The sequence below is a fragment of the Cebidichthys violaceus genome, unplaced genomic scaffold (assembly GCF_023349555.1).
Source record: "Cebidichthys violaceus isolate CVI_PGR_0920_01 unplaced genomic scaffold, fCebVio1.0.p SCAF_4, whole genome shotgun sequence".
Lineage (NCBI taxonomy): Eukaryota > Metazoa > Chordata > Actinopteri > Perciformes > Stichaeidae > Cebidichthys > Cebidichthys violaceus.
In genome coordinates, this window is record NW_027176594.1 from 14,387,618 (window position 1) to 14,409,924 (window position 22,307).

General features: G+C 41.5%; 1 protein-coding gene across 8 annotated transcripts; it reads left to right on the plus strand.

Annotated features, from left to right (window-relative positions):
- Nucleotides 1–4,619: 4,619 nt before the first annotated feature.
- On the plus strand, nucleotides 4,620–22,177 carry LOC137885400 (circadian locomoter output cycles protein kaput-like). 8 transcript variants are annotated; one of them, XM_068727652.1, is made up of 24 exons: nucleotides 4,620–4,727; nucleotides 6,470–6,561; nucleotides 6,980–7,146; nucleotides 7,577–7,665; nucleotides 8,718–8,777; nucleotides 9,155–9,303; nucleotides 9,880–9,971; nucleotides 10,641–10,730; nucleotides 10,913–11,033; nucleotides 11,617–11,730; nucleotides 11,837–11,955; nucleotides 12,065–12,147; nucleotides 12,459–12,565; nucleotides 12,659–12,806; nucleotides 12,990–13,065; nucleotides 14,296–14,440; nucleotides 14,659–14,756; nucleotides 14,964–15,176; nucleotides 15,786–15,944; nucleotides 16,730–16,942; nucleotides 17,547–17,788; nucleotides 17,893–18,022; nucleotides 18,397–18,525; nucleotides 18,712–22,177. In XM_068727652.1, exons 4-24 carry the CDS (start codon nucleotides 7,649–7,651, stop codon nucleotides 18,988–18,990), a joined length of 2,784 nt encoding a protein of 927 aa, XP_068583753.1. In that variant the 5' UTR covers nucleotides 4,620–4,727; nucleotides 6,470–6,561; nucleotides 6,980–7,146; nucleotides 7,577–7,648; the 3' UTR covers nucleotides 18,991–22,177. The 8 variants fall into 8 exon arrangements, with proteins under 8 accessions (XP_068583753.1, XP_068583756.1, XP_068583759.1 ...); XM_068727655.1 differs by having other exon boundaries at nucleotides 18,400–18,525; XM_068727658.1 differs by having other exon boundaries at nucleotides 17,595–17,788.
- The last annotated feature ends 130 nt before the right edge of the window (nucleotides 22,178–22,307 follow it).

Sequence of the window (22,307 nt, forward strand, 5' to 3'; positions counted from 1 at the left end):
TGATGTACTGATAAACAGGACATAATATCACACTTTTTTTTTCTTCCGTCAAAACAGCATGGCCGTTTTTCCATGAAGAAAAAAAAAACAGTCCCGGGGTGAACCGGACAAAAGCTGTGATGTGATTTGATTTGTTAGCAGGAAAGAGTGTGGCTCCATTGGATTTGTCACGCAACTAAGTGCTTTATTGTTGTTGTTGTTGTTGTTGTTGTTGATGATGGTTTCTGCGGGTGTTCCCTTGACAGGCTCTCTGCCTCTGAGATGGAAAGATGAGCGCAGGGGCCGTAAGTATACAGGGAGGACAGGAAACATACAAGTGTTGAATCTCATGAATAACACATGGGGTTTTATTGTACTTATACTTATCATAAACTTCAAACGTCAATTGAAAGGGTTTATAATTGTACAATAATATGGGAGACATACCCAGGGAGTGGCTTTTGTAATGTAGATGGTGGAACGCACAATAATAAAGGCTGCGGGGTTTTTCCATTGGAATTCAATGGAAACACTTTCAATGCGTCTAAATCTGTATTTGTAAGAAAGTATTTATCACAAAGCATTCCCATTATCCCTGGCTTTTGTTGGGGCATGCAGTAGCTAAGCCAACAGGATACAAACGTATAGCAATATATTCTAATAGTGTTACCTGTGGCTCCATGGGAGGAGTTTGGAAAGAGAGGGGCGCGTGATTAAAGAGGACTAAGAGGAGGTGTGTTCAAGGTTCAGGAGTAAAGTCAAAAGGACCCGGCAGCGAGGATGAGGAGCAGATCCGTGTGACGCACTGGAGGGACGGGATGAAGTGAACGAAGCATGGGGAAGGAGGACAAGAAGAAGAAGCTGCTGGGGAAAAAAGAAGAGTCTATGAAGTATTAAAAAGGAAGCAGGAAAGGAGGGAAGCTGATAAGGACTAATCCGAGAAAAGAATAACCCGAAGAGAGCTGAAAATGATGACTGAGAAAAAGAGGAAAAGAGCGGGGGCAGCTTGAGTTCACAGAGAGAAGATTTAAGATTGTTGGAGAAAAAAAAAAAGAAAGAAATTGTGAGAAGGTTCAGAGGTTTAATGAGTGCATGCAGGAGGAAATAATTAATGAGGCTGGCACTACACTAAGGAAGCTATAGAGCTAATGAAAACACGTTTTGTTTAATGCACAAGCCTAAGGCTGGAATTTTGAAAAAAAAAGGTGTGTGAACGCTGTTTTCATAAAATATATAGATTCTGGATTATAAAGTTTGCAATTTTTGTGATACTGTTGTAGTATTATGAATGTTATTTGTGCACAAAAAGATGGATTAAAGTTTGCTTCATATAATTGTTGCAGACATTTTACCTGAACTGTTTTTCTTTCTGGTATTTTGCATTTGAAAACCTTTTTGTATTTAAGGTCTTAGTCTTTAGGAGCTACACGGATGTTTTGATGCATTGTTTATAATTAATATATCAGTTTTTCCTGTACCGACCGGTGTGAGGGTCAGAGGGACAGAGGATGTCGTATGTGTACAGATTGTAATGCCCTCTGAGGCAAATTTGTGATTTGTGATATACAAAATAAATTGAATTGAATAACACCAAATAGCTTGCTTGGTGTATTACAATTGTAACTATATTGGAAAATTGTGAGGCCAATGGAGTAGAAGCACTGCTGGGTCTTTGTGGAAATCAGCTGCTCTTTGGATTCAGGTGTATAAGTGCTTATTTCATTATGTGAAGGGTTCATTGTTTGGGTGGAATATGGTCTCAAAAGAAATATAAAAAACAATCCAAGGCACACTGTAGGCTTTGTGCAAAATTAAAATGTCTTTATTATACACAGCAAAATATATTTGAAATTAAAAACCCCTCAGCGTTGGTGTTGATGTTCTTTTATTTGTGCATGATGGTGTTGTAACCATGTAAGTGTCTTTTTTTCTAAAAATGAATTGTCAAGTAAACAAAACAAGGAGTTTATCAGAGAGGTGACCTGTGCTCCAGTGTTTCTGCGTTAAAAAAAGGGTGGGCAGTTTATGACTCATGGTTGATCAAAGATGATCGAGGAGCCTTTTCTGGACATGACACAAAATGAGTCCCGCAGGAAAACAGGCTCATAAAAATATAAAAAGCACTATCATGATGTTTCAACATGCAAAAACATTTAGCCTTGCCTTGGAGCGAAGATGGTTGTGAAAAAGCCCAGAACAATATATATATATATATATATATATATATATATATATATATATATATATATATATATATATATATATATATATATATATATCACTCTTTATATAATAAACAGGAGCAAAGGACTTCAAATGCATCTCCCACCTTTCTTCAACCAAAAACTAAAATAATTCATTCATTCAGGAAAAGATCCTGAACCAAATTGGATGTTTATCGCTCCTGTGGAACATGGTGGCACCTCGTATGGTGGCCTATGAGGTTTGACTGTGTGAAAGCTGACTTGTGCTGTAAAGCGCTTTGAGTGGTTGCTAAGACTATAATTTATAATGTATAAATGCAGTCCATTTACCACCTCGGGCTGCTTCTCCTAACGTAGATTTTATCACTGCTGAGAAAATTATAATTTCCCCTCTCTGGGGATAAACATGGGGTGAAAAAAAGTATGAAAATATTTGCCAGAGAGGAGTCTAAGGCTTAATATTGCAGGGGCCACACCTGAGCTTCAGCACCGTGCCTCATCATGTGACGTACAAGATCGCTTTTCCCTTATTACCAAACTCCTGACATCGCTACATGCCTTTAGTATTATCCCTACAGCTACCTCCCTGCACATCAACACACTTCTCTGGGTGAAGAAAAGTTGAGATTGCACACAAATAAAGGGACTGCACAACACACACACACACACACACACACACACACACACACACACACACACACACACACACACACACACACTTTGATTGTAACTTTTCCAACAGTTGTTTGTTAGAGCTGATAATGACCTCATGCATTTCTAGTGCTGCACTGGTAGGAGGATGACACCGCCAAAACCTACTAATGTAGCAGAACTGTCACAGGAAACATGGCAATATCCAGGTCAATTAAACATAATGTCTTGGGCAACAACTAAGCTATTGTTTTGGTTTTAGTTTTAAAATCAGGATTATGAAAGCTATATTTTTAACTTTGAGGATTTTAATATTGGTATACATTTATTATAAAGCAGTTTAAACTATGGGTTTTGATACTTAACAGTGTTGTAATCCTGACAGGAGAGCTTTGATTTCGCAACAATGAGAGAGTATCTTGTTTATTGTCTGTCTTGAAAACATACTATTCTCTCGTCCAGTGAACAATACCTTACAATACCCTACCAATTCCCTACCATCTGGCAGGAGGCTGAGGTCCATCAGGACCAAGACCTCAAGCCACATGAACAGCTTCTTCCCGTCGACAGTCCGGCTCATAAACAAAGCCCGGGACCCTCACTGTCATCCCCAGGACAATTTTCTTCCAGACACTCTCCTGCTCATCCCTGTTTCTTTATCTATACACACTCAACACTTTTAACATTTCACTTACATTTCACTTGTTTACGGTCCTGTTATCCGTTTGTTGTGCACTTTATATTATATTTATATTCTTTTATATTCTATTGTAATTTTTAATATGTTCTATTTCTTGCACTGTCTTGATTGTTGTTGATTGTTTGATGTTATTGTTTATTTGTTATTGTTTATTGTTATGCACTTTATGTCATGACAAATTCCTTGTAGGTGAAAACTTTCTTGGCAATAAATGGTTCTGATTCTGATACAGTATACAGCCATCACTGCACCGTTTGCAGCCCACATAGACTCCTCTGTCCATCTCTTTTCTCTACTGTTACCTTGATTATGAATGTTGTATTCACCCAGAAACGAGCTGTAAACTCCATTTTGAGCCATAATGCAGTTGCTTTTGTGTGCTATTTTATGTCATGGCAATAAAAATGTCACAATAAAAAGGACATGGTCTTTCGTAAAATTAACCTCTAATCCCACTTATGCCTTATAAATAAAAAAATATAAAAAAGGTTTCTTTGGACAAAATACCCAATAATATGAATTTAGGGGAACCTCGACACAGTACAGGTACAGCGTCACGGCATGGAGAGCTTATGATTGGATGTCGATAAAAAGGGGAAACCCCTTGCCATCAGGCAGGGCCATCCCTACCCTGCGCTGCACCCTCCTGGCGACCGTCCAATGTCACATTCACAGTCCATTCACTCTCACCCAAAGTGTGTGCAGCGGTGTTTTCCTGAAAATATCATGCTGGTGTTCATAATGCACATTCATGTAACTTTAAACAGGGATACATTTAAGGCAGAACAGACTGTCTGAATATTATGCCAAGACTAATTAAAATTATATATCCGGTATAGTGTCCGCCATTCTCGCTTTTAAGTGCATTCATTTGCAAGCGGGACGCAGAATCGCTACCGTGTCCTTTTATTATCTGTCATGTGAAAAAATAGGATGGCAGTCGCTGGGAAAAGCCACAAAAACACGCGGAGTCATTTCCCCTCTGAAGATCACCCAGCGATCCCCTCAGCTTTGCTGCTACTGTACTTGCAAAATAGTGCGCCCTACTGACGCTATTGCGCATGACTGTACTTCGTAATATGAAGTAGGCCTCCTGTTTTTCTCCCCAACCCCGGAGTCCTCCTGGCCCCCACCGACTCAATGCAACGTTCAAGTAAGCAAAACACGGAGGCTGCCGTCGATCACACGAGAAGGTAAGGGTTTCTTAATGCACACTCAAAGCCAGCGGTGGTCGCCGATTGTGAAATAGCACGGCCGTTGTGGTGTTTTTTTTAGCGTGCGGAGGCAGTCGGACTGCAGAGGAGGCTTCGGTACTGTTTCCGCACGCTCGAGGGAGAGCAAGGCCCAGTGACCCACATTCAGAGCAGCCTGTGTCTATGTGTACGCGTGGGCGAGCGCGCGCGCGTATCCCTGCCAGTGTGCGTGTGTGTATGTGTGTGCCCGGGGACCGTGTGTGTGTACATACATCTGCCGCGAAAATGTTTCCACCATCGCTGGTTTTAGGCATTTCTCCGCGACCGACATTCATGTTTTTGTCGGCTTTTGAGAGGACCTTTCCCCGCGCGGACATTTAGGCTCCGTTTTCTCGTGGCGTTTAACGACCAACGGTAACATTTTTAGAGATTATTTTGTCCTCAATGTCAGTTGTTGCGTGACAGCTTGAGGCCAGCTTTGCAATGATAGAGACTGACATTCCTCCCGTTTATTACACAGACGCGAGGCGCTCTACCTGTCATATCTGTGTCATGCAGCGTTCGCGAGCGTAGCGGGAGGAAACTGGGTCAGTAGGTGCATTCAATCTCTGGGTTAAATGGACAGTTTTCGGTAGCAAGCTTAGTTAGCCTGCTAGCTAGCTATATGGGTTGCTCTGTTTTCGCTTGTATAACGAACACCTGTGGCACCAAAAGGTATATTGAAATGTGTTACTTTGCATGTATGATAGCTAATGGGTGTTTTGGTCGACTGCAATGCGAGGACCGTATCGCTAATATCAGCGTTTATTCATTGACGATGATGTACAGTGGGCAGGATCGTCCAATGAAGAAGCTCAGTCTAATGAGGCTTCACTTATTGGCCATCAGGAATACATGACTGTAGGTCAGGACAGTGCATGGAGCCATTAAGATGGTTTAACAAAATGACTAAATCTCACTATAATCTCCCACTAAAATCAGCGCTATAAATAATATAGCGGGGCGCTAATGTTATTCATAGATGTGACTGTGTACTGTACTGTCATATCTTACAGTAAAATCCTCTCATAGGATCATTGGGTCACATATGGTGTGCGGTTGGTGTTGGCTCTGCTTGACAGGTTTGGGAACTTCATTGTCAGACTGTTCATTTAGACATCACAGAAACAGTTACTTGATTAATTGACAGGGTTTGCTGCAATTTTGTATCATCTTATGTGGTATTGATATTTCAGTTGTAGACTGTTGGTCGGACATAACAGGCACTTTGAAGATGCCACTTTGGGCCGTCGGAAAGTGTGATGGGCATTTTTCACTTATTCTCATTAGTAATTAATCGGATCCAGCTTCTAGATTCTGTTAATCTTCTGTGTTTCACTGTAAACTGAATATCTTTGACCTTTCGGTCAGGCCCTATCTTGACCTTGAGGTTTAGGAAATTGTGACAACCATTTTTTAACTATTTTGTGACTAAATGATTAATGAGTAAATCAAAACAATAATTGGCAGATAAACTGATAATGAAAACAATGATCAGTTGCAGCTCTAATCGTATAGTAGTATGAATATCTTTTACGTTTTGGGCTGCTGGTCGAATACACTTTGTCAGGTGGCTAATTTCCTGTTTTGTGACTGCTACCATTTTCTGTCCTTGTGGACTCTAGAATTTGCATGCATGGTAAACAGTGAACACAAGCCCCCCTGGTATGTTTGTGAATGAGCGTGGATTCTTTGTGTTACAGGAGAGGTGTGGCTCACTCATGAAGGTTTGTCAGTGCCTGGAAGAATAGGATCTAAAACAACTAGTTCTACCTGCAAATACACATTCCAGAAAGTGAGTTGAAAATAACCGTATCACCATATTTTTCATAACTGGGTTACTGTGCTTCAAAAGAGTTTCTGAAGCACTCATAATGTAAGCATAATAATTGAGTTATAGCAGGGTTTCCTCGCTGCACTGGTGTTCGCTATTTGCACTTTAAAGACTTTGTGCTGCAATAACTGGAATTTCAAGACCTCCCAACGTCATAAAATCTGCTTCATTCGTTATTTATAAGTTAGTTTATAAGTGAGTTGTTTAGAAAGTCAGACAGTATTAATTGGAAGCAACCGTACACTTTTTGTACAGGGTCCAATTGAACATATGCTCAATGACACATTGAAATTGTTTAAAAAACGTTGTTAAAGTAAACAAGTTAAGCTGTCCCTCAAACTGACCGACTGTCCCCTATCTGTTGTGATTGCTCCTGCAGGTCTGAGGTCTGGTGGATCACCATGTCGTTCCTGTGCTCTGTGGCCCTCTCGTGACCCCAATGACCTCAACGGACGTTTTGACTTTTAGAGTCAGCTTTGACCCCAAACCCTTTCTACGACCCCTGAGAACAGACATAAACTGACCACGTGCATAAGCTGCATTGGGGTGAGAAGTACACACACACACACACACACACACACACACACACACACACACACACACACAGACTCACACACAAACACACAATTAAATTTGGTTGTGCATTTTTTTCAACATGTTGCAACATGGACTACAAATATGGTCTGTTGTATATTAAGGTATAGAATAAAAGAACTGACCATAGTATGCCAGCTATCTGAACCCAATGGGAATGCTGATAATTGTGTGTTGGAGAAAGACATATTAAATACATGCTTGTTTTTTAGTTTTTTTTCAGAAAGGACTTTTATCAAGTTTATATAATTATTTAAGCTCTGCCTATTTGCATAGCTGCAGTACGCTGTGTGCCAAAACAGTCAATCATATTTTCAGTCCACTGAATTGCAATATGTACAAACCATAACTGATACAATACTGTTTTTTTCTGTCTCTCCAGTTTGTCTTCCAAATGCCTACCTCACGCCTAAAGAGCAAATCACTGCAGCCACAGCCCTGATCAGCAGCCACCATGACATCAAGCATAGGGTATACTGCACACACACACACACACACACACACACACACACACACACACACACACACACACACACACACACACACACACACACACACAATATGTAAATGTATCGTTCATGACATTCATACACACTATACGTGTGTTTAGTATAAGCATGTTGAGTACAAAATACGTTCAGATAAATAGCTTTTCAAAAACATTAAACCCCTAATGGTGTCAATGTTCATTAATGAAATGCCTCTAATTTATTATGATAATAATAACGATAATTATAATGATGAATGAACTAAAGACCATCTTGTGGTGGGATCACACCAGCCGCAACGCTAAATCGGACCCAATGGCCCCTTTCCCCTTAGTCCCACACCCATCTTCAAACTCGGCCTTCATTTTGATCTCAACAACAACACCTGTAAAATTGTGTAAATGCGTCTTGTACGGTTGTGACGCCATGACGTTGGTTAAATCTGTCCACAGACAGACAGAAATAAAAACACCCGGCAAAATACTCATTCTCAATTCTGCAGTAGGTGTCTCCAGGACACATTCTGCCATAATGACACACATACAGACTCACAAGCTGAAAACAATACCAGCTGTCACAACTGTAATAATTATAATTATAGTTATTGTTATCATGAAATGGAGTGCCACAATAAAAAAATGTAAAGATATTAAATAACTGCTCCAGATATCAGCCGTCAGTAAAAATGAAAGTATTCATATTGACCCATATTGATTGAAATGGAGGCAAGAACACGCCCCTGTTTCACAAATGCACTTGCAATCTTCTTGGCAAGCACAACACATTCCCCTCTCTCTCTCTCTCTCTCTCTCTCTCTCTCTCCCTCTCCCTCTCCCTCTTTTACTCTCTTTTTTTTGTGTGACCCAAAAATAGAGCCGTTCCTGGCATGTAGGAATCCTCTCATTAACCAGCATCCGTCATTCGCTATTATTAACAATACAGATCTGCTTTCAAGCTGCCAACAAACATGCGTACACAGGAAAAAAACCAAAGTGAGGCGGGATAAGCTGCAAATACTTTCTTCTCCTCCCGTAGGGATGATTGTAGCATCTTTGATGGGTTGATGGAAGAAGATGAAAAGGACAAAGCAAAACGGTAAGCCAGATATAAAGATGAAGACACTAGAGTGATGATTAAACATCATATAGAAAGGATTGTTTCTTGACCGGACCTACACTCAACCTGCATCTGAAACACACTTAAAGCATGTCCAAACCGATTTTATTGGTTGGCATGCCGGACAGTGGCATTATCAGTGGCATGCCGAACACTGCAGCCATACACTGTCTTAACTTGAAACATTATAGGGTCACATGACATTTTCATGGATCGTTGTGTTTTTCTCTGTACGTCAAAGCAGTCAATCTGGACAAAAAAATCCAAACCAAAAGTCACTTGGAAATGTTTGTCCAAAAGAAACGTTCATTGCATGACATTAAGAATTCAATTTATAACCGTGGTTTTGATTTCAGCGTGTCCCGAAACAAGTCTGAGAAGAAACGGAGAGACCAGTTCAATGTCCTCATCAAGGAACTTGGCACGATGTTGCCGGGCAACACCAGGAAGATGGACAAGTCCACCATCCTGCAGAAAAGCATTGACTTCCTGTGTAAACACAAAGGTCAGGACACCTCACAGGGTGGACACGTCTTGTTCTATATTTAGCTCTTCTTGTGTACTCTGTCCATCTGTGCTTGTTTACTCTCATTACTAGAGCTTATTACACTTTTTATGAGACATGGGTACTGTACATGTAAAGTGTAAATTACTCTTTAATTATTTTTGACCCTTTTAACTGTGTAGTGACTCAATGTGTTGTGAATAATAATTGTGTCCTACTTTAAGGATTAGCTGCTTTACACCTCCACACTCTACTCAGTTTCCCCTCATAATCATTAACACTGTGTTTCCTTTATGATGAAATAATTCATTACTAGGCATGTGTTACTATTTCCTTTAAATCCTAGTTCTTATCATTGCTGTGCATGATAATTAACTCGGCTGCCACTTCACCGTTGCACTGTGTTATCTCTTGCCTTGTTTAAGTGCCTTGTTTTCACTCTGAGCCCTCTGCTATCAATGGATTTTACGTGTTATCTCTTTTATGTCCCGTTGTATTTTCCCAAAGGTTTTTTTTTCTTGAAAAATAGGATTTTTCTTCCTAAAATTGCCATTTGCATTCTGTTTCCTCTCCCAGAGATCGCAGCCCAGTCGGAGTCGAGTGAGATCAGGCAGGACTGGAAGCCTCCATTTCTTAGCAATGAGGAGTTCACCCAGCTCATGCTGGAGGTCAGACATCACACGTGCTGTACTGTAATCCTGTCTGTTAGGTGTTATATCCCCTGTTATTTTACTCTCGTGGCAATTAATGCAGATGTGCCTTAAACTTGCATTCTCTCTAATGGCCATCAGGGGGTGACTCCTCTGTTTTCAAAAAGAAGTCTGATTGTATAGAAGTCTATGAGGAAATGACTCTGCTTCTCACTTGATTTATTACCTCAGTAAACATTGTAAACATGAGTTTATGGTCTCAATCTCTAGTTTCAAGTCTTCTTCAACACAACATGATGTTTATTTAGTAAATGATGGTCCATTTAGAGTCAAATAGACCATGAAGCAGAGTATGCTTTAGGGCGGGGCTACCTTGTGATTGACAGGTCCCTACAAGAAAGTTAATTGTAAACATTTTGGTCGCCTAAAAATGTCTTATTCAGCGTTTAATTGTACTTCGCGTCACCCTCTCATGTCACCTCTGGTTGCAAAAAAAACAAGATGGTTACGGCACAAAATGCCAAACTGAAGGCTTGAAAACGGTAGTCCACAAACCAATGGGTGACACGCAGGATTTTATTTCTAAAAGTAAAAATGCTGCGGTATCATTTCAACTGATTTGACTCATTGTTTATTTTTGCTGATATTCAACAATAGACACATTGTTATCTTGTCTTGCATTATCAGGCTCTGGATGGGTTCTTTTTAGCAATAATGACTGACGGGAACATCCTCTACGTCTCCGAGAGTGTCACCTCACTACTTGAACACTTACCGGTGAGTCACACTGGTTCTTCCTTTTACCCGATATGTATTAGTCATCCTCTGTATTGTAGAACAAGCTTTAAGTGGATTTTTTGTGTGCGAGTTGTTCAGATTGAACATGCTGGGATGATCTGTGGGTGTTACTATTCTTCCAATTTCTGTGCGTGTTCTCATGTATGTGCTGTGTTCCTCAGACGGACCTGGTGGACCAGAACCTGTTAAACTTCCTGCCACTTGGAGAACACTCTGAGGTGTACAAGGCTCTGTCCACGCACCCCACCGACCACGAGAACCTTAGCTCCGACTACCTGAAGAGTCAGTACCACCCTGAAGCATTTCAACATTATCCAGTGATACTGTACTGTTTTGTGTTTGATGGTTAATCGGACAATATCATTCAGTTTAACACTTACTTACGTACTTCACTTTGCTCAGCTTGCAGCTTTTATCTGATTTTTAAAATCATAATTGTCTGTTTGGGCCTTAACATCCAAAGAAAATGATACAGAAATCAAATAAAACGAATCCATGTTCATCCGTTTGACTGTAATAAATTGTTGAATATATTTTGAATAACAAACAACTGAAGATAATGTAACATTTTCACAACTCAGTAACTCATTTCATTAGTTTAGCATAAATCCTGTCCTGTTAGTCTTGTCTGTAAGGAAGCAACTTGGTGGATATAGAAAAATCATAATCTTCTCTAAAAGAGGCTTATTTTTTACATGATTTTTTCAGACAGTATTGTCTTGATATCCTTCCAGCACCATGAAACATTTTAAACACATTTTGAACACTGCATTTATTGGAAAAAAAACTATTGTCTTTTACACATAACTTTGTCTTTTGACCTAACTGTATTATTATTATTATTATTATTATTATTATTTTCCAGCTAAGAACCACATGGAGTTCTGCTGCCATATTTTGCGAGGGACTATCGACCCCAAAGAACCGCCTGTCTACGAATATGTAAAGTTCATTGGCAACTTCAAGTCACTCAACAACGGTATGACACTTAAATAGCAGTCAACACAGAAAAATGTGTGTAAAGCCAGTTTGACTGAGGGAGTAAACGACCTCTTCAACGGCAAACCCTGCTCTGTGTTGCGCAGTTCCCAACGCGGCGAGGAATGGTCTAGCAGGGGTGTTACAGCGGTCACTACAACCTGCGTTCGACGACCAGGTGTACTTCGTAGCCACTGTTCGGCTGGCCAAACCTCAGTTTATCAAGGTAGAGGCACACGCACTCTCGCATACATACAAATATCATCTACACTGAGCCGTTAATGAATCATTTGGTCTAACATACCTTTTCTCTGCTGTTGTTTTTATATTCACAGGAGATGTGTACAGTGGAGGAGCCTAATGAAGAATTCACCTCTAGACACAGTCTAGAATGGAAGTTCCTCTTCCTAGACCATAGGTAAACACACAAACGCACACATTTGAACGTGCATTGCTTTTTAAGCTGTAAGTATACGCCGTCAGAAGGCGTGTTCGGGTGGTCGCACTCTTCCCGCGTAGGCAAAACGTCATATGAAGTACGTCTCTTAAAGCATAACCCTTTTCATTTACATAATACTAATTTCTTTGTGATATGTACTCTTTCTTTGCATACACTTCACTGAAAGCTAAGAGCACCCAGTTAGTCGTGGTCACTTTGTCATTTTGAGCTTTGTGAAGCCGACCTTCTGTTTTCCGATTTCAATAAGGATGCCATTTCTCCTTTTTCAGAGCTCCGCCAATCATAGGCTACCTGCCTTTCGAGGTTCTGGGAACATCAGGGTATGACTATTACCATGTGGATGACCTGGAGACACTGGCCAAGTGTCACGAGCACTGTGAGGGCTCCTGTTTACACGCGTTCATTTTGTGTTGTGAAAGCTTTTCTCTGCTCGTCGCCTCTAACCGCTCCGTCTCCCTCTCGTGTTCAGTGATGCAGTACGGTAAAGGGAAGTCCTGTTACTATCGTTTCCTGACTAAAGGTCAACAGTGGATCTGGCTTCAGACGCACTACTACATCACCTATCACCAGTGGAACTCACGGCCCGAGTTTATTGTCTGTACGCACACAGTAGTCAGGTACTGCAGCCTCCCTGTCCCGCTATACCGATAGAACAGAGATTTATTTGTGCTGATCATGAGACATTTCTGTGATCGTAAACGGCTCCTCACATGCAGTACTGTGATCCATTTTACTGGTGACACGGCATGTCTAAATGTTCACATCTCTCATGCGCCTTCTTTTTTTGGCCTAAAACACAGCTATGCAGAGGTGAGGGCAGAACAGCGCAGAGAGCTGGGCATTGAGGAGTCTAACCCAGAAGTTACGGTGAATAAGGTGAGAAATCACATCTAGAAATGCTCTCAACTCAACTGCCTTCATCAATGCATGAGTCCAATAATTAAGGGTTTCGCAATATATATCAAGTATGGAGGAGAAATTGTGAAAAAAACAGATAAGATGAGATAATCCTTTATTAGTCCCGGTCACTAATAAAGGATTATCTTATCTTATATCTTAAATTATGGTTGAATTTGTAGATTTGTTGGTTAAGCCTGAGTAACAAAATTAAACTATTAGTACTGTAATTTAACTTTTGTTCGTAGACTGGCTGAAGTTCTCTAGTGGCAATGTGTTAACATACCAAATTATTATATTCATCAAGCCAACATATTATTATATATGTCAAAAGGTTTACCACAATTAAGCCCAAAAACTTGTTTCTGATGTAAACTGTCTCATACAACATAAAGCCAAATTTACTGTCCAATAACTTCCATCAGTGAGATGCTACTGCCCGTTAATATTTCTCACACTGTCTACAAATCTCTGACAAACTGACTGCTGCTCTCTTATTTTATCTCAATCCTTTTGGTCAGTGATTACATCAAGATGAGAACAACAGATTTCTCATAAATCATAATGTTTTTCAAGGAATTCACAAAAGAACATTAATTCAGTGATATCTTTCTATGAAAGAACTTTTTGAGTCTAATAGCTGTTAATTATGTACTAGTGCAGGGCCTAGTACAGGACATGCCTCTTTGGATTGCTTGGCATCCTGTATCGCCGCTTACACCGCTCATCCAAACAACTTCACAGTCTGAGAAATACTCCCGCCAAGTGTGAAGTCGATCGGATGAACGGCTGTCGAGAAAAACATTGAAGGAGAGACAAGAGTGCTGGCGGTCGAGTGAATGTAAACGAAGAGAGAGAGAGCGGCGTTATCGAGAACAAAGCTAGTACAAATAAACACACCCACACCCCCGCACAACCCTGCAGGAAGGTCCTGCTTTGCTGGAATTTGAATGAATGCAGCCGAAGCGCATGCGCTCCATCCCGCTCGCTGTGTGTGTGTGTGTGTGTGTGTGTGTGTGTGTGTGTGTGTGCGTGCGTGTGTGCGTGTGTACGGACACACCTATAGCAGCACGCTTTGCACACAGCAGAGGAGAGAGAGCTGAGAGCAGAGGGTTTACTGAAGTACATAAACACACACAGGAAAATGCTGCATATTATACCTTTTGAAAGGATTGTCTGTCAAGTGTATTTTTTTTCTTCTGCTTTTAGAGTCAAGACTCTGGCTCGGAGTCCCAGCTGAATACATCCAGCCTGAAGGAAGCCTTGGAGCGATTTGACCGCAGCCGAACACCCTCAACCTCCTCACAGAGTTCCCACAAGTCCTCATCGCATGTCTCTGACAACACGTGCACTTGTAAGGACACACACACACACACACACACACATACACATACACATGTTGCATTACACATATAGTATTAGTCAGTTCAACCCTGACGTTATACGTTAAAGACGGGTCAATGACGCATCTGTTGTGAAGTTTAATGGGATGGGAGGCCCCGCAGTAAGGTGATATGCTATCCTCAGCAGAGTATGACTCGCACTCAATCAATGATTCTGTCTCTGCGACAGCCTCCAAGCTACACATGGACACGGCCACACCTCCTCGGCAGTCCCTGGCCTCCACCATGGAGATGACGTCACAGCGTCGCTCATCCATCAGCAGCCAGGTGAGACTCGATTGGCCCAAAACACCAACACATAACACACAGTTCTTGGACTTCTTGTTTTGAAGGATGCTGATTTTTGTGACCCAGAGTAATGCAAAGAGAGAGTCAGTCAATGATATTTCATAATGCAGTTTGCTTAAGCAAATGTAATAAAAACAAATTCTTACACTTCAGTTGCCATAATTCTCCTGATTACTCTATTTGCAGTCTATGAGCTCTCAGACCACAGGACAGAGTGTAACTCCAGGTATGATCACTCAGCAGCAGCAGCAGCAGCAGCAGCAGCAGCAGCAACAACAACAACAACAACAACAACAACAACAACAACAGCAACAACAACAACAACAACAACAACAACAACAACAACAACAGCAGCAACAACAGCAGCAGCAACCACAGCAGCTACAGACAAACGTACAGGTGAGAACTACACGTGGGTCATTTCATCTCATGATGTGTGGTAGAGCTGAGACGATTAGATGCAGTGGTCCCAGATTCTCAAAGGTTGGTTATTGCAATATTGACTAGTAGACCAAAATGATAAATCAATAAATTGAATATAATAATAGTTAAACAGTAGAAGAAGGGCCAAGCATTTGCAAGAATCTGACGATATGATGTGTCATCATAAAGGCGTTACAATCCAATATATTGTTTTTTTTACTAATACACAGCCATATGCATAAAATCTGGGTATATTTTTGTAAACGTTTTTATGAAGTCAGAACATTGGGATCTGCATTTGCATTTATCACAGTCCCTGTTACATCCAACATCATAGCACTACTTTTTGTGCAATCTGAGCCAGTCTGCCACAAATCCTTGCTTTTAACTATTAATTAGAAATCGATACAGTGTTTTTCAGAATCGATACAGTATTGCGATAGTTATATGTATCGCTATTTTCTGAAAACCCTAATGAAATAACTATCAGCTGCAGCTCTGCCGTGGACCTTTTTGTCCATTTGCAGCATTTCGTGATGAGCTTAAGTGACATGAGTGGCCTGTTCTTTGTCTTTTCACCCACAGCCGGTGATGGAGTTCTCAGCGCAGGTGAATGCCATGCAGCATCTGAAGGATCAGCTGGAACAGAGGACAAGACTGATCCAAGCCAACATCCAGCGGCAGCAGGACGAGCTGAGGCACATCCAAGACCAGCTGCAGAGAGTCCAGGGGCAGGGCATACAGGTCTGATATAGACCCACACACATGCTGGCCGTCTGAATCTAAAAATGAATCAAATTTCTAAAATAACTTTAGTTTCTTTAAAAAAAACACAAAAAAAACGCTTTAAAGCGATAATTGTGCTGCATTCCGTTTGTCTTGTGTCATACAAAGCACCGCAGTGCACTCAAATGATGCATTTCACTTTAAAATGTAGGTAACATATAATGTAACATTTTGTAACCTTTTACAGCAAAAGAAAACTAATTATATTCAAACCATTAACCAGAGAGATACTTCAGCTGACTGAAAGGGGTTAATTTTACTCACAGAACAATTGCATACTTACCTGTTTTGAAAATCAATTTCATTTGCATTCAGGTTTCTCCCTGTGATGTTTTTTTTCCAAATTTAGACAGTTGGTTATCTGAACAAAAGTAGCACGCAACCTCTCCTCTTATTTAAAAGATCAGTAGATGTGGTGCGCTTTGTCTTTTCCTGTTGTGTTTCACCTGGCTGTGCCTGACCTAGATCAGAGCGAGAATCATGCATTATGTATGATTTTTGTTCTATTCAGAGGACACTCGCGTGTACCCTGTAAAGACAATTTACTCACATTGAATTATTCTACTCTGTTGTAATAATACGCACAGATTAGGCAATTAAATGTACTGAAATGAGTGCATGCAGCGCAGACCTAGACACACACACACACACACACACACACACACACACACACACACACACACACACACACACACACACACACACTACTGAGGCCTGATTTTTTGGTGTTTCCATCCCGACAGATGTTGCTGCAGCAGCAAGGCGGAGCGATGAACGTGCAGCTCCCCCAGGTGGGCTCGGTCCAACAAGCCACTGCTTTGACCAGTCAGGTCCAGCAAACGACCATTAACCCCGTCCATTCAGGAAGTCAGCAGCTCACCATCCAGCAGCAGGCTCCGCCCCCCCAGCAGAACCTGCAGCAGCAGCAGACCAACGCCCTTGCACAGGTAGGACAGGTAGGAAAAAGTTTGTTCTTTTAATCTCAGATCAAACTTGCGGTATCTGTAACCTTTAAAGGAACAGGTCAAACATGAATCATGTACTCAATGCTTGAGGTCCTGTGAGAACACTGAGCTTGTGTGAACTTGCAGTGTTTACATCTCATTCAGAAGACAGGAAGAGCCACAGAGCACGCTGTTAGTGTTAGACTTCACAGGAAACTCTGCGACGGTGTACTGTAACACACACCATAATGTTTACCTTGGTTAGAAACACCTTCCATACTCTGGAATTGAGTAATGTTGAACCAAGTTATCTTGTTGTGTTCATTTAAAACAGCCAGGGCAACAAAAGCAGCACATTTCACTTCATGTTTGTATATAATGTATCAAAAGCAAACATACTTTTTCAAGTAGTGAAGTGGCTGTAATGCAACCTTCCTGCCCACCACCTTTTATGGAAGCAATGTGCAGAATATCCTGACGTTCATTTTCTGTTTTTCTGTATATTTACAGCTTCATGACCTGTACATTTATTTTTGGTATGTTTAAATTAAACATGCCTAAAATAATAAAAGTGAACCAAAAAAGACCCTTAGTGTGTTTACTCTGTTTTTCAAAGGAATTCATATCATGTCCCTCCCTCCTTCCCCACATTACCACTTTCCAGCCCCAGCGTCAGCCCCAGCAGCCCCCTCAGGCTCAGCCCCAGACCCAGGGCTCAGTATCCGCTCCACTGTACAACACCATGATGATCTCCCAGCCAGGGCAGCCCAACGTGCTGCAGATCAGCACCAGCCTGCCGCAGACCAACACGCAGCAAGGCACCGCAGTGGCCACCTTCACGCAGGATCGACAGATCCGGTAGCTAGCCGACGACCAAACCTGAATCTCAAACTACCCCTCACTCTCACTCTGTATATACAATGTCATTCACTTCTCCCTTTTCTCCATTTCACCCTCTCCAGGTTCCCAGCAGGCCAGCAGCTGGTGACCAAGCTTGTGACCACTCCAATGGCGTGTGGAGCGGTCATGGTGCCCACCTCCATGTTCATGGGACAGGTGGTCACTGCGTACAACCCCTTTAGTGGGCAACAGGTACGAGTCACAGAGCGACTAATGAAACTGTATCTGATACCAGAAAAAGTTGTTGTTTAACATTTGTCATCTCCTTGAAGCCTATAGATGACTCAAAGGACTAACAGCTCCAAAGACTTGTAGATTCTTTGTCATTAAAGCCGGTGCGGTGTTGTTGTTACATTACCTTACACAGTAGACTCCATCCCTTCTTCATTTGTCTGTCAAGTCCAAACACATCTGGAAAAGTTAGAGATCATAAGTAGAGGTGATGCTATTTAAACCTCTCTAGAAGCAGCAAATGGCTGACAATATTCCACACAAGATTTCCTATATGATTCAGTGATATGACTACGTCCCTTTGTTGTGCCGTGTTAACTCCTGTGTATATTCAGCAGGGAGGGCAAACCCAGACTCTGACTCTGCAACCAGCCCAACCGCCGCAAAGTCAGCCTGATGGCCCAAACCAGACGGCTGTAGTGGCTCAGAGCGGCCAGCAGGGGCAGCAACAGCAATTCCTACAGGTAACAGTAGAGGGCAGCAAATAGGATTCATTTAAACAGACACCTTGAATATATCAAGTTTTACTTTGGTTTAAGGTGTTACATTGATTGAAACTTTAAGATGTTTATTCACTTCACTTTCAGAATGTGTGATTTCATTTAAGAACTGCTTCAATTTGTAATGCTCCTGCACTGTATTTGTGTCAGGGCACTCATCTTCTCCACAGCAACCAGTCTACCCAGCTCATTCTGCAGGCAGCTTTCCCACTCCAACAACAGGGCACGTTCACGCAGGCAACGCAGCAACAACAACAACAACAACAGCAGCAACAACAACAGCAACAACAACAGCAACAGCAGCAACGACAACAGCAGCAACAATCTCACCACCAGAGGCACCAGCAGCAACTGAAACCGCAGCCCCAGAAACAGCAGAAAGCTCCGTCATCGCACAGGACCGACAGCGTCAGCAGCCAACCTCAGTGAGCTCGTTCACTGAGAGAACACCGGGAACTTTAAGAGATCGCTGCAGCTGTTTTGGTCGCGTGGCTGACACCCCCCACACACACACACACACACACACACACACACACACACACACACACACACACACACACACACACACACACACACACACACACACACACACACACACACACACACACACAAAATCGTTGCCCTTCCCTTCCTCCATCTGAAAGAAAGGAATCATAGGAAAGAGGAAAGCCTGTGAGTCCACAAGGAACTCGATTGTCACCGTGGCAACAGGATGGATTAAAATCCCCCTTTCCTTTACCGGAGGAGGAGTTGTGAGGGAGCTCTGGTCTCTGGTGAAAACCGACTTTATTTTTATTTTTTTTGAAGGTGTGTCAAAGTGGACTGACCTTGTACAGATTTACTGTATGATACAAAAAAAACTTGTAAATATACAATATAGCCTAACAGGAAACAGAAATGTAGTATTTTATATGATTGCATGGAAAGAATAACTGTGTAAGCTTTTATTAGTCGCTTTTGAGAAATGAATTTTTACTTTGTTCAAGTGTTTTCTGGTCAAAGATGGAGCGATGATGTGCTCTCTCAGTCTTCTCTCCCCCACCCCCACCTTCCCTAAAACAAACAACAACAGTCCAGAATAAGGCTTTAAAGTTCGGTCAGTTTGCTTGGGCTGGGGTTTTCTTGCGGAAGTTGTGTTTTTGAACACTGTGTCTGAGACAAAAATGGCTCTTTTTAACTTTGTAAGAAATTATGTTTGGCAAGAAACTAGATCACAGTTTAACTGAATTCTTTGCAGCATGATCACTGTACGTCTAACGGGTTTAGTGATTCCAAGTGCCAATAACATAGTCGGTTATCTTCTTGTTTTATTTTATTTCGAGCAGACTATTCAAAGGCGTATATATATTTTCCAACAAGATATTACCCCTATTAAAGTTAACGCGTGTGTATATAGTAGGGATTATTTTTTAACAGTCAGAGAGCCCTATAAGTAACAAACAGTATATCCTCAACCTCCTGAAACTTTAGCACTTGATGTGGTTGTGTACAGTAAATCACTGTCCAGACCTAGTTGTTTGTAATCCGTGGTGTGATTCTGTGAGCTAGTGTGTTTTTGGGAATACAATCTTTGTGTGCATGAGTGGGCATGAGAGTGTCTGTGCGTGTGCGTGTGCGTGTGCGTGTGCGTGTGTGTGTGTGTGTGTGTGTGTGTGTGTGTGTGTGTGTGTGTGTGCGCGCTTTCCCCTTGTGTCTTACAATAATTGACTTAGTAAGGGTTTGAAGTTGCTGGATGGTACTTGTATTCTCAGGAATGTGGAACGTTTTTTTTGCTTCTGCCTCAGTCTGGAACCAGACCAAGAAGGATTAGACAGTGATGCCGCGAAGACCAGAGGAAGAATTGTGTGAAGGGTGTGGTGACTCAATCAAATTTGACCCAGATCTCTTCGAGCCTTCCTGTTATTTTGTAAAGCGGGGAAGTCCAAGATACAATTTTTCAGCTATTCACCCAGATTGAAGTAGATCGACTTCATTTGACCAGCGAACCTGCACTTCTGCTCACTGTCTCATGGTCTTTTTGTATAATCAGTGTTTTTAATCCTTCTATCTCTTCCTAGGCCTCAGAAACCCTCATGCAGTTCAGTTCACTTGTCTCTGGTTTAAACCTGGGCTGGGCCCAAATCCATTTCAAATGACGTTGATGGAAATTGGGCTCAGCCCCTCTACTACAGTCGTAAGCCATATCAAACAGAAAAGCCTTGGATCGGAGGAAGCGTGATGGTTGGCGAAGGAGCATTTAGAATGTGTTGTTTTGTCTCAAGAGTGTAGTTAAGACTGCGTGTTTGTGTGAATATATATATATATATATATATAAATATATATAGCGTCTCCTACTTCTCGTATCTCTCTGGGGGGCCAGTATTGGTTTCCCCTGGCGATAGCCAATCAGTTCTTGCGTTGCAGTACAAAGAAAATAATTGTAATATTCAAGAAACTTCCTCTCCGGTGGGGCTCAGTATTCTGCAAGCCCGTGTGTGGGACAGCTCAACTTGAATACATGTTTGTGTGAGTGAGAGAGAGTTTGTATGCATGATTACTGTCACTGTAACCTGTTATATTTTCATATGGAAACAGACGTGTGACTGGAAAAAGAATGGATGTTAGGCAATGCAGAGCATTGGTCACCATTCAGGCTATAAAGAAGACGGGCAGTGTTATTGTTTTGCGATGGCAGACTGCTTGACAAACACTTATCATGACAACTACTACATCAGACCGGTCTCAAGTGGTAACCCCTTCTGAGAGACCTTTTTATTTTAGGTTGGCGACCGAGCGGGGACAATGCTCTTATTGACTTTGTCCACAAATGAGGAATAGAAGACAGGATTCACAGAGAGGGTCCTACTGTTTGAACCAGGTCTTCCACGCTTCACATAACAAATGTAGACCCTCTATAGACTAGTTTGTGTTTAAGGCATCACTCTAAAGGGTAATGATGAAATGTTTATAGTTTGTGTCACTGATACCCAGCCCAAAGAATGTAAAGGTGTTTAAAGAGACAAATGGATGTTGTAACTGTTGATTATGGAGGACCTTTGACAGGCTTTGAGATGAAGGAAACCGAGGGGTGTTAAAAGAAAATCATGTTTTTCACTACAAGGATCCACATACATAACATGCAATCTTATTTACAGGCTTTGTTTTGTAAAAGAACCTCCTCAATGTTTCACCAATTACGAAATTTCTGTTTTTGCAACAATAATTTTCTAGTTGGAAAAAAAAGATTAAACGGTGCTGAAAGTCAAGGTGTAGGATATTTGAAATGGGACACCATAGACAAGACAGCGACCCCCCCCCCCTCCACACAGATACACAGATCCCCTCTCCAGTACACAGTCTGGTTCTAAAGGGTCCTAGTTCTCGTATAATACTCCCATTCACATACACAAAGCGAAATAACACCAGTATTCAGTGTAAAACGGTGCTATGCTTACCTGTACTGTATGTATGTATATCCCTTATTCTGCCCTTGAACTGTGCTCCTTTTATCTAGCCCAAAGTCAAATGTAATAATAATCTAAAATTTGAAGCAAAATGTTTGCTATTATAACCCCCCCACCCTTTCCCCTCTTGGTCAATTTCAAAATAAAAACAGTTGCAAATATTATACGTGAAACATGTCTGCTCCAAGTTTGTTGTGTGTTGGTCTGTTAAGAACTGTTGGATGGATGGCATTTACATGCACAGCTATTCATGGTTCCCAGAGGATGAACCATAATTACTTTCCCTCTCCAGAGCCACCATGA

Excerpts from the sequence above, each read along its gene's own strand:
- LOC137885400 (XM_068727652.1), top strand. Across the intron at positions 10,731-10,912 it reads CACTACTTGAACACTTACCG|ACGGACCTGGTGGACCAGAA; the intron begins GTGAGTCACACT and ends TGTGTTCCTCAG. Across the intron at positions 15,945-16,729 it reads TCCAGGGGCAGGGCATACAG|ATGTTGCTGCAGCAGCAAGG; the intron begins GTCTGATATAGA and ends CCATCCCGACAG.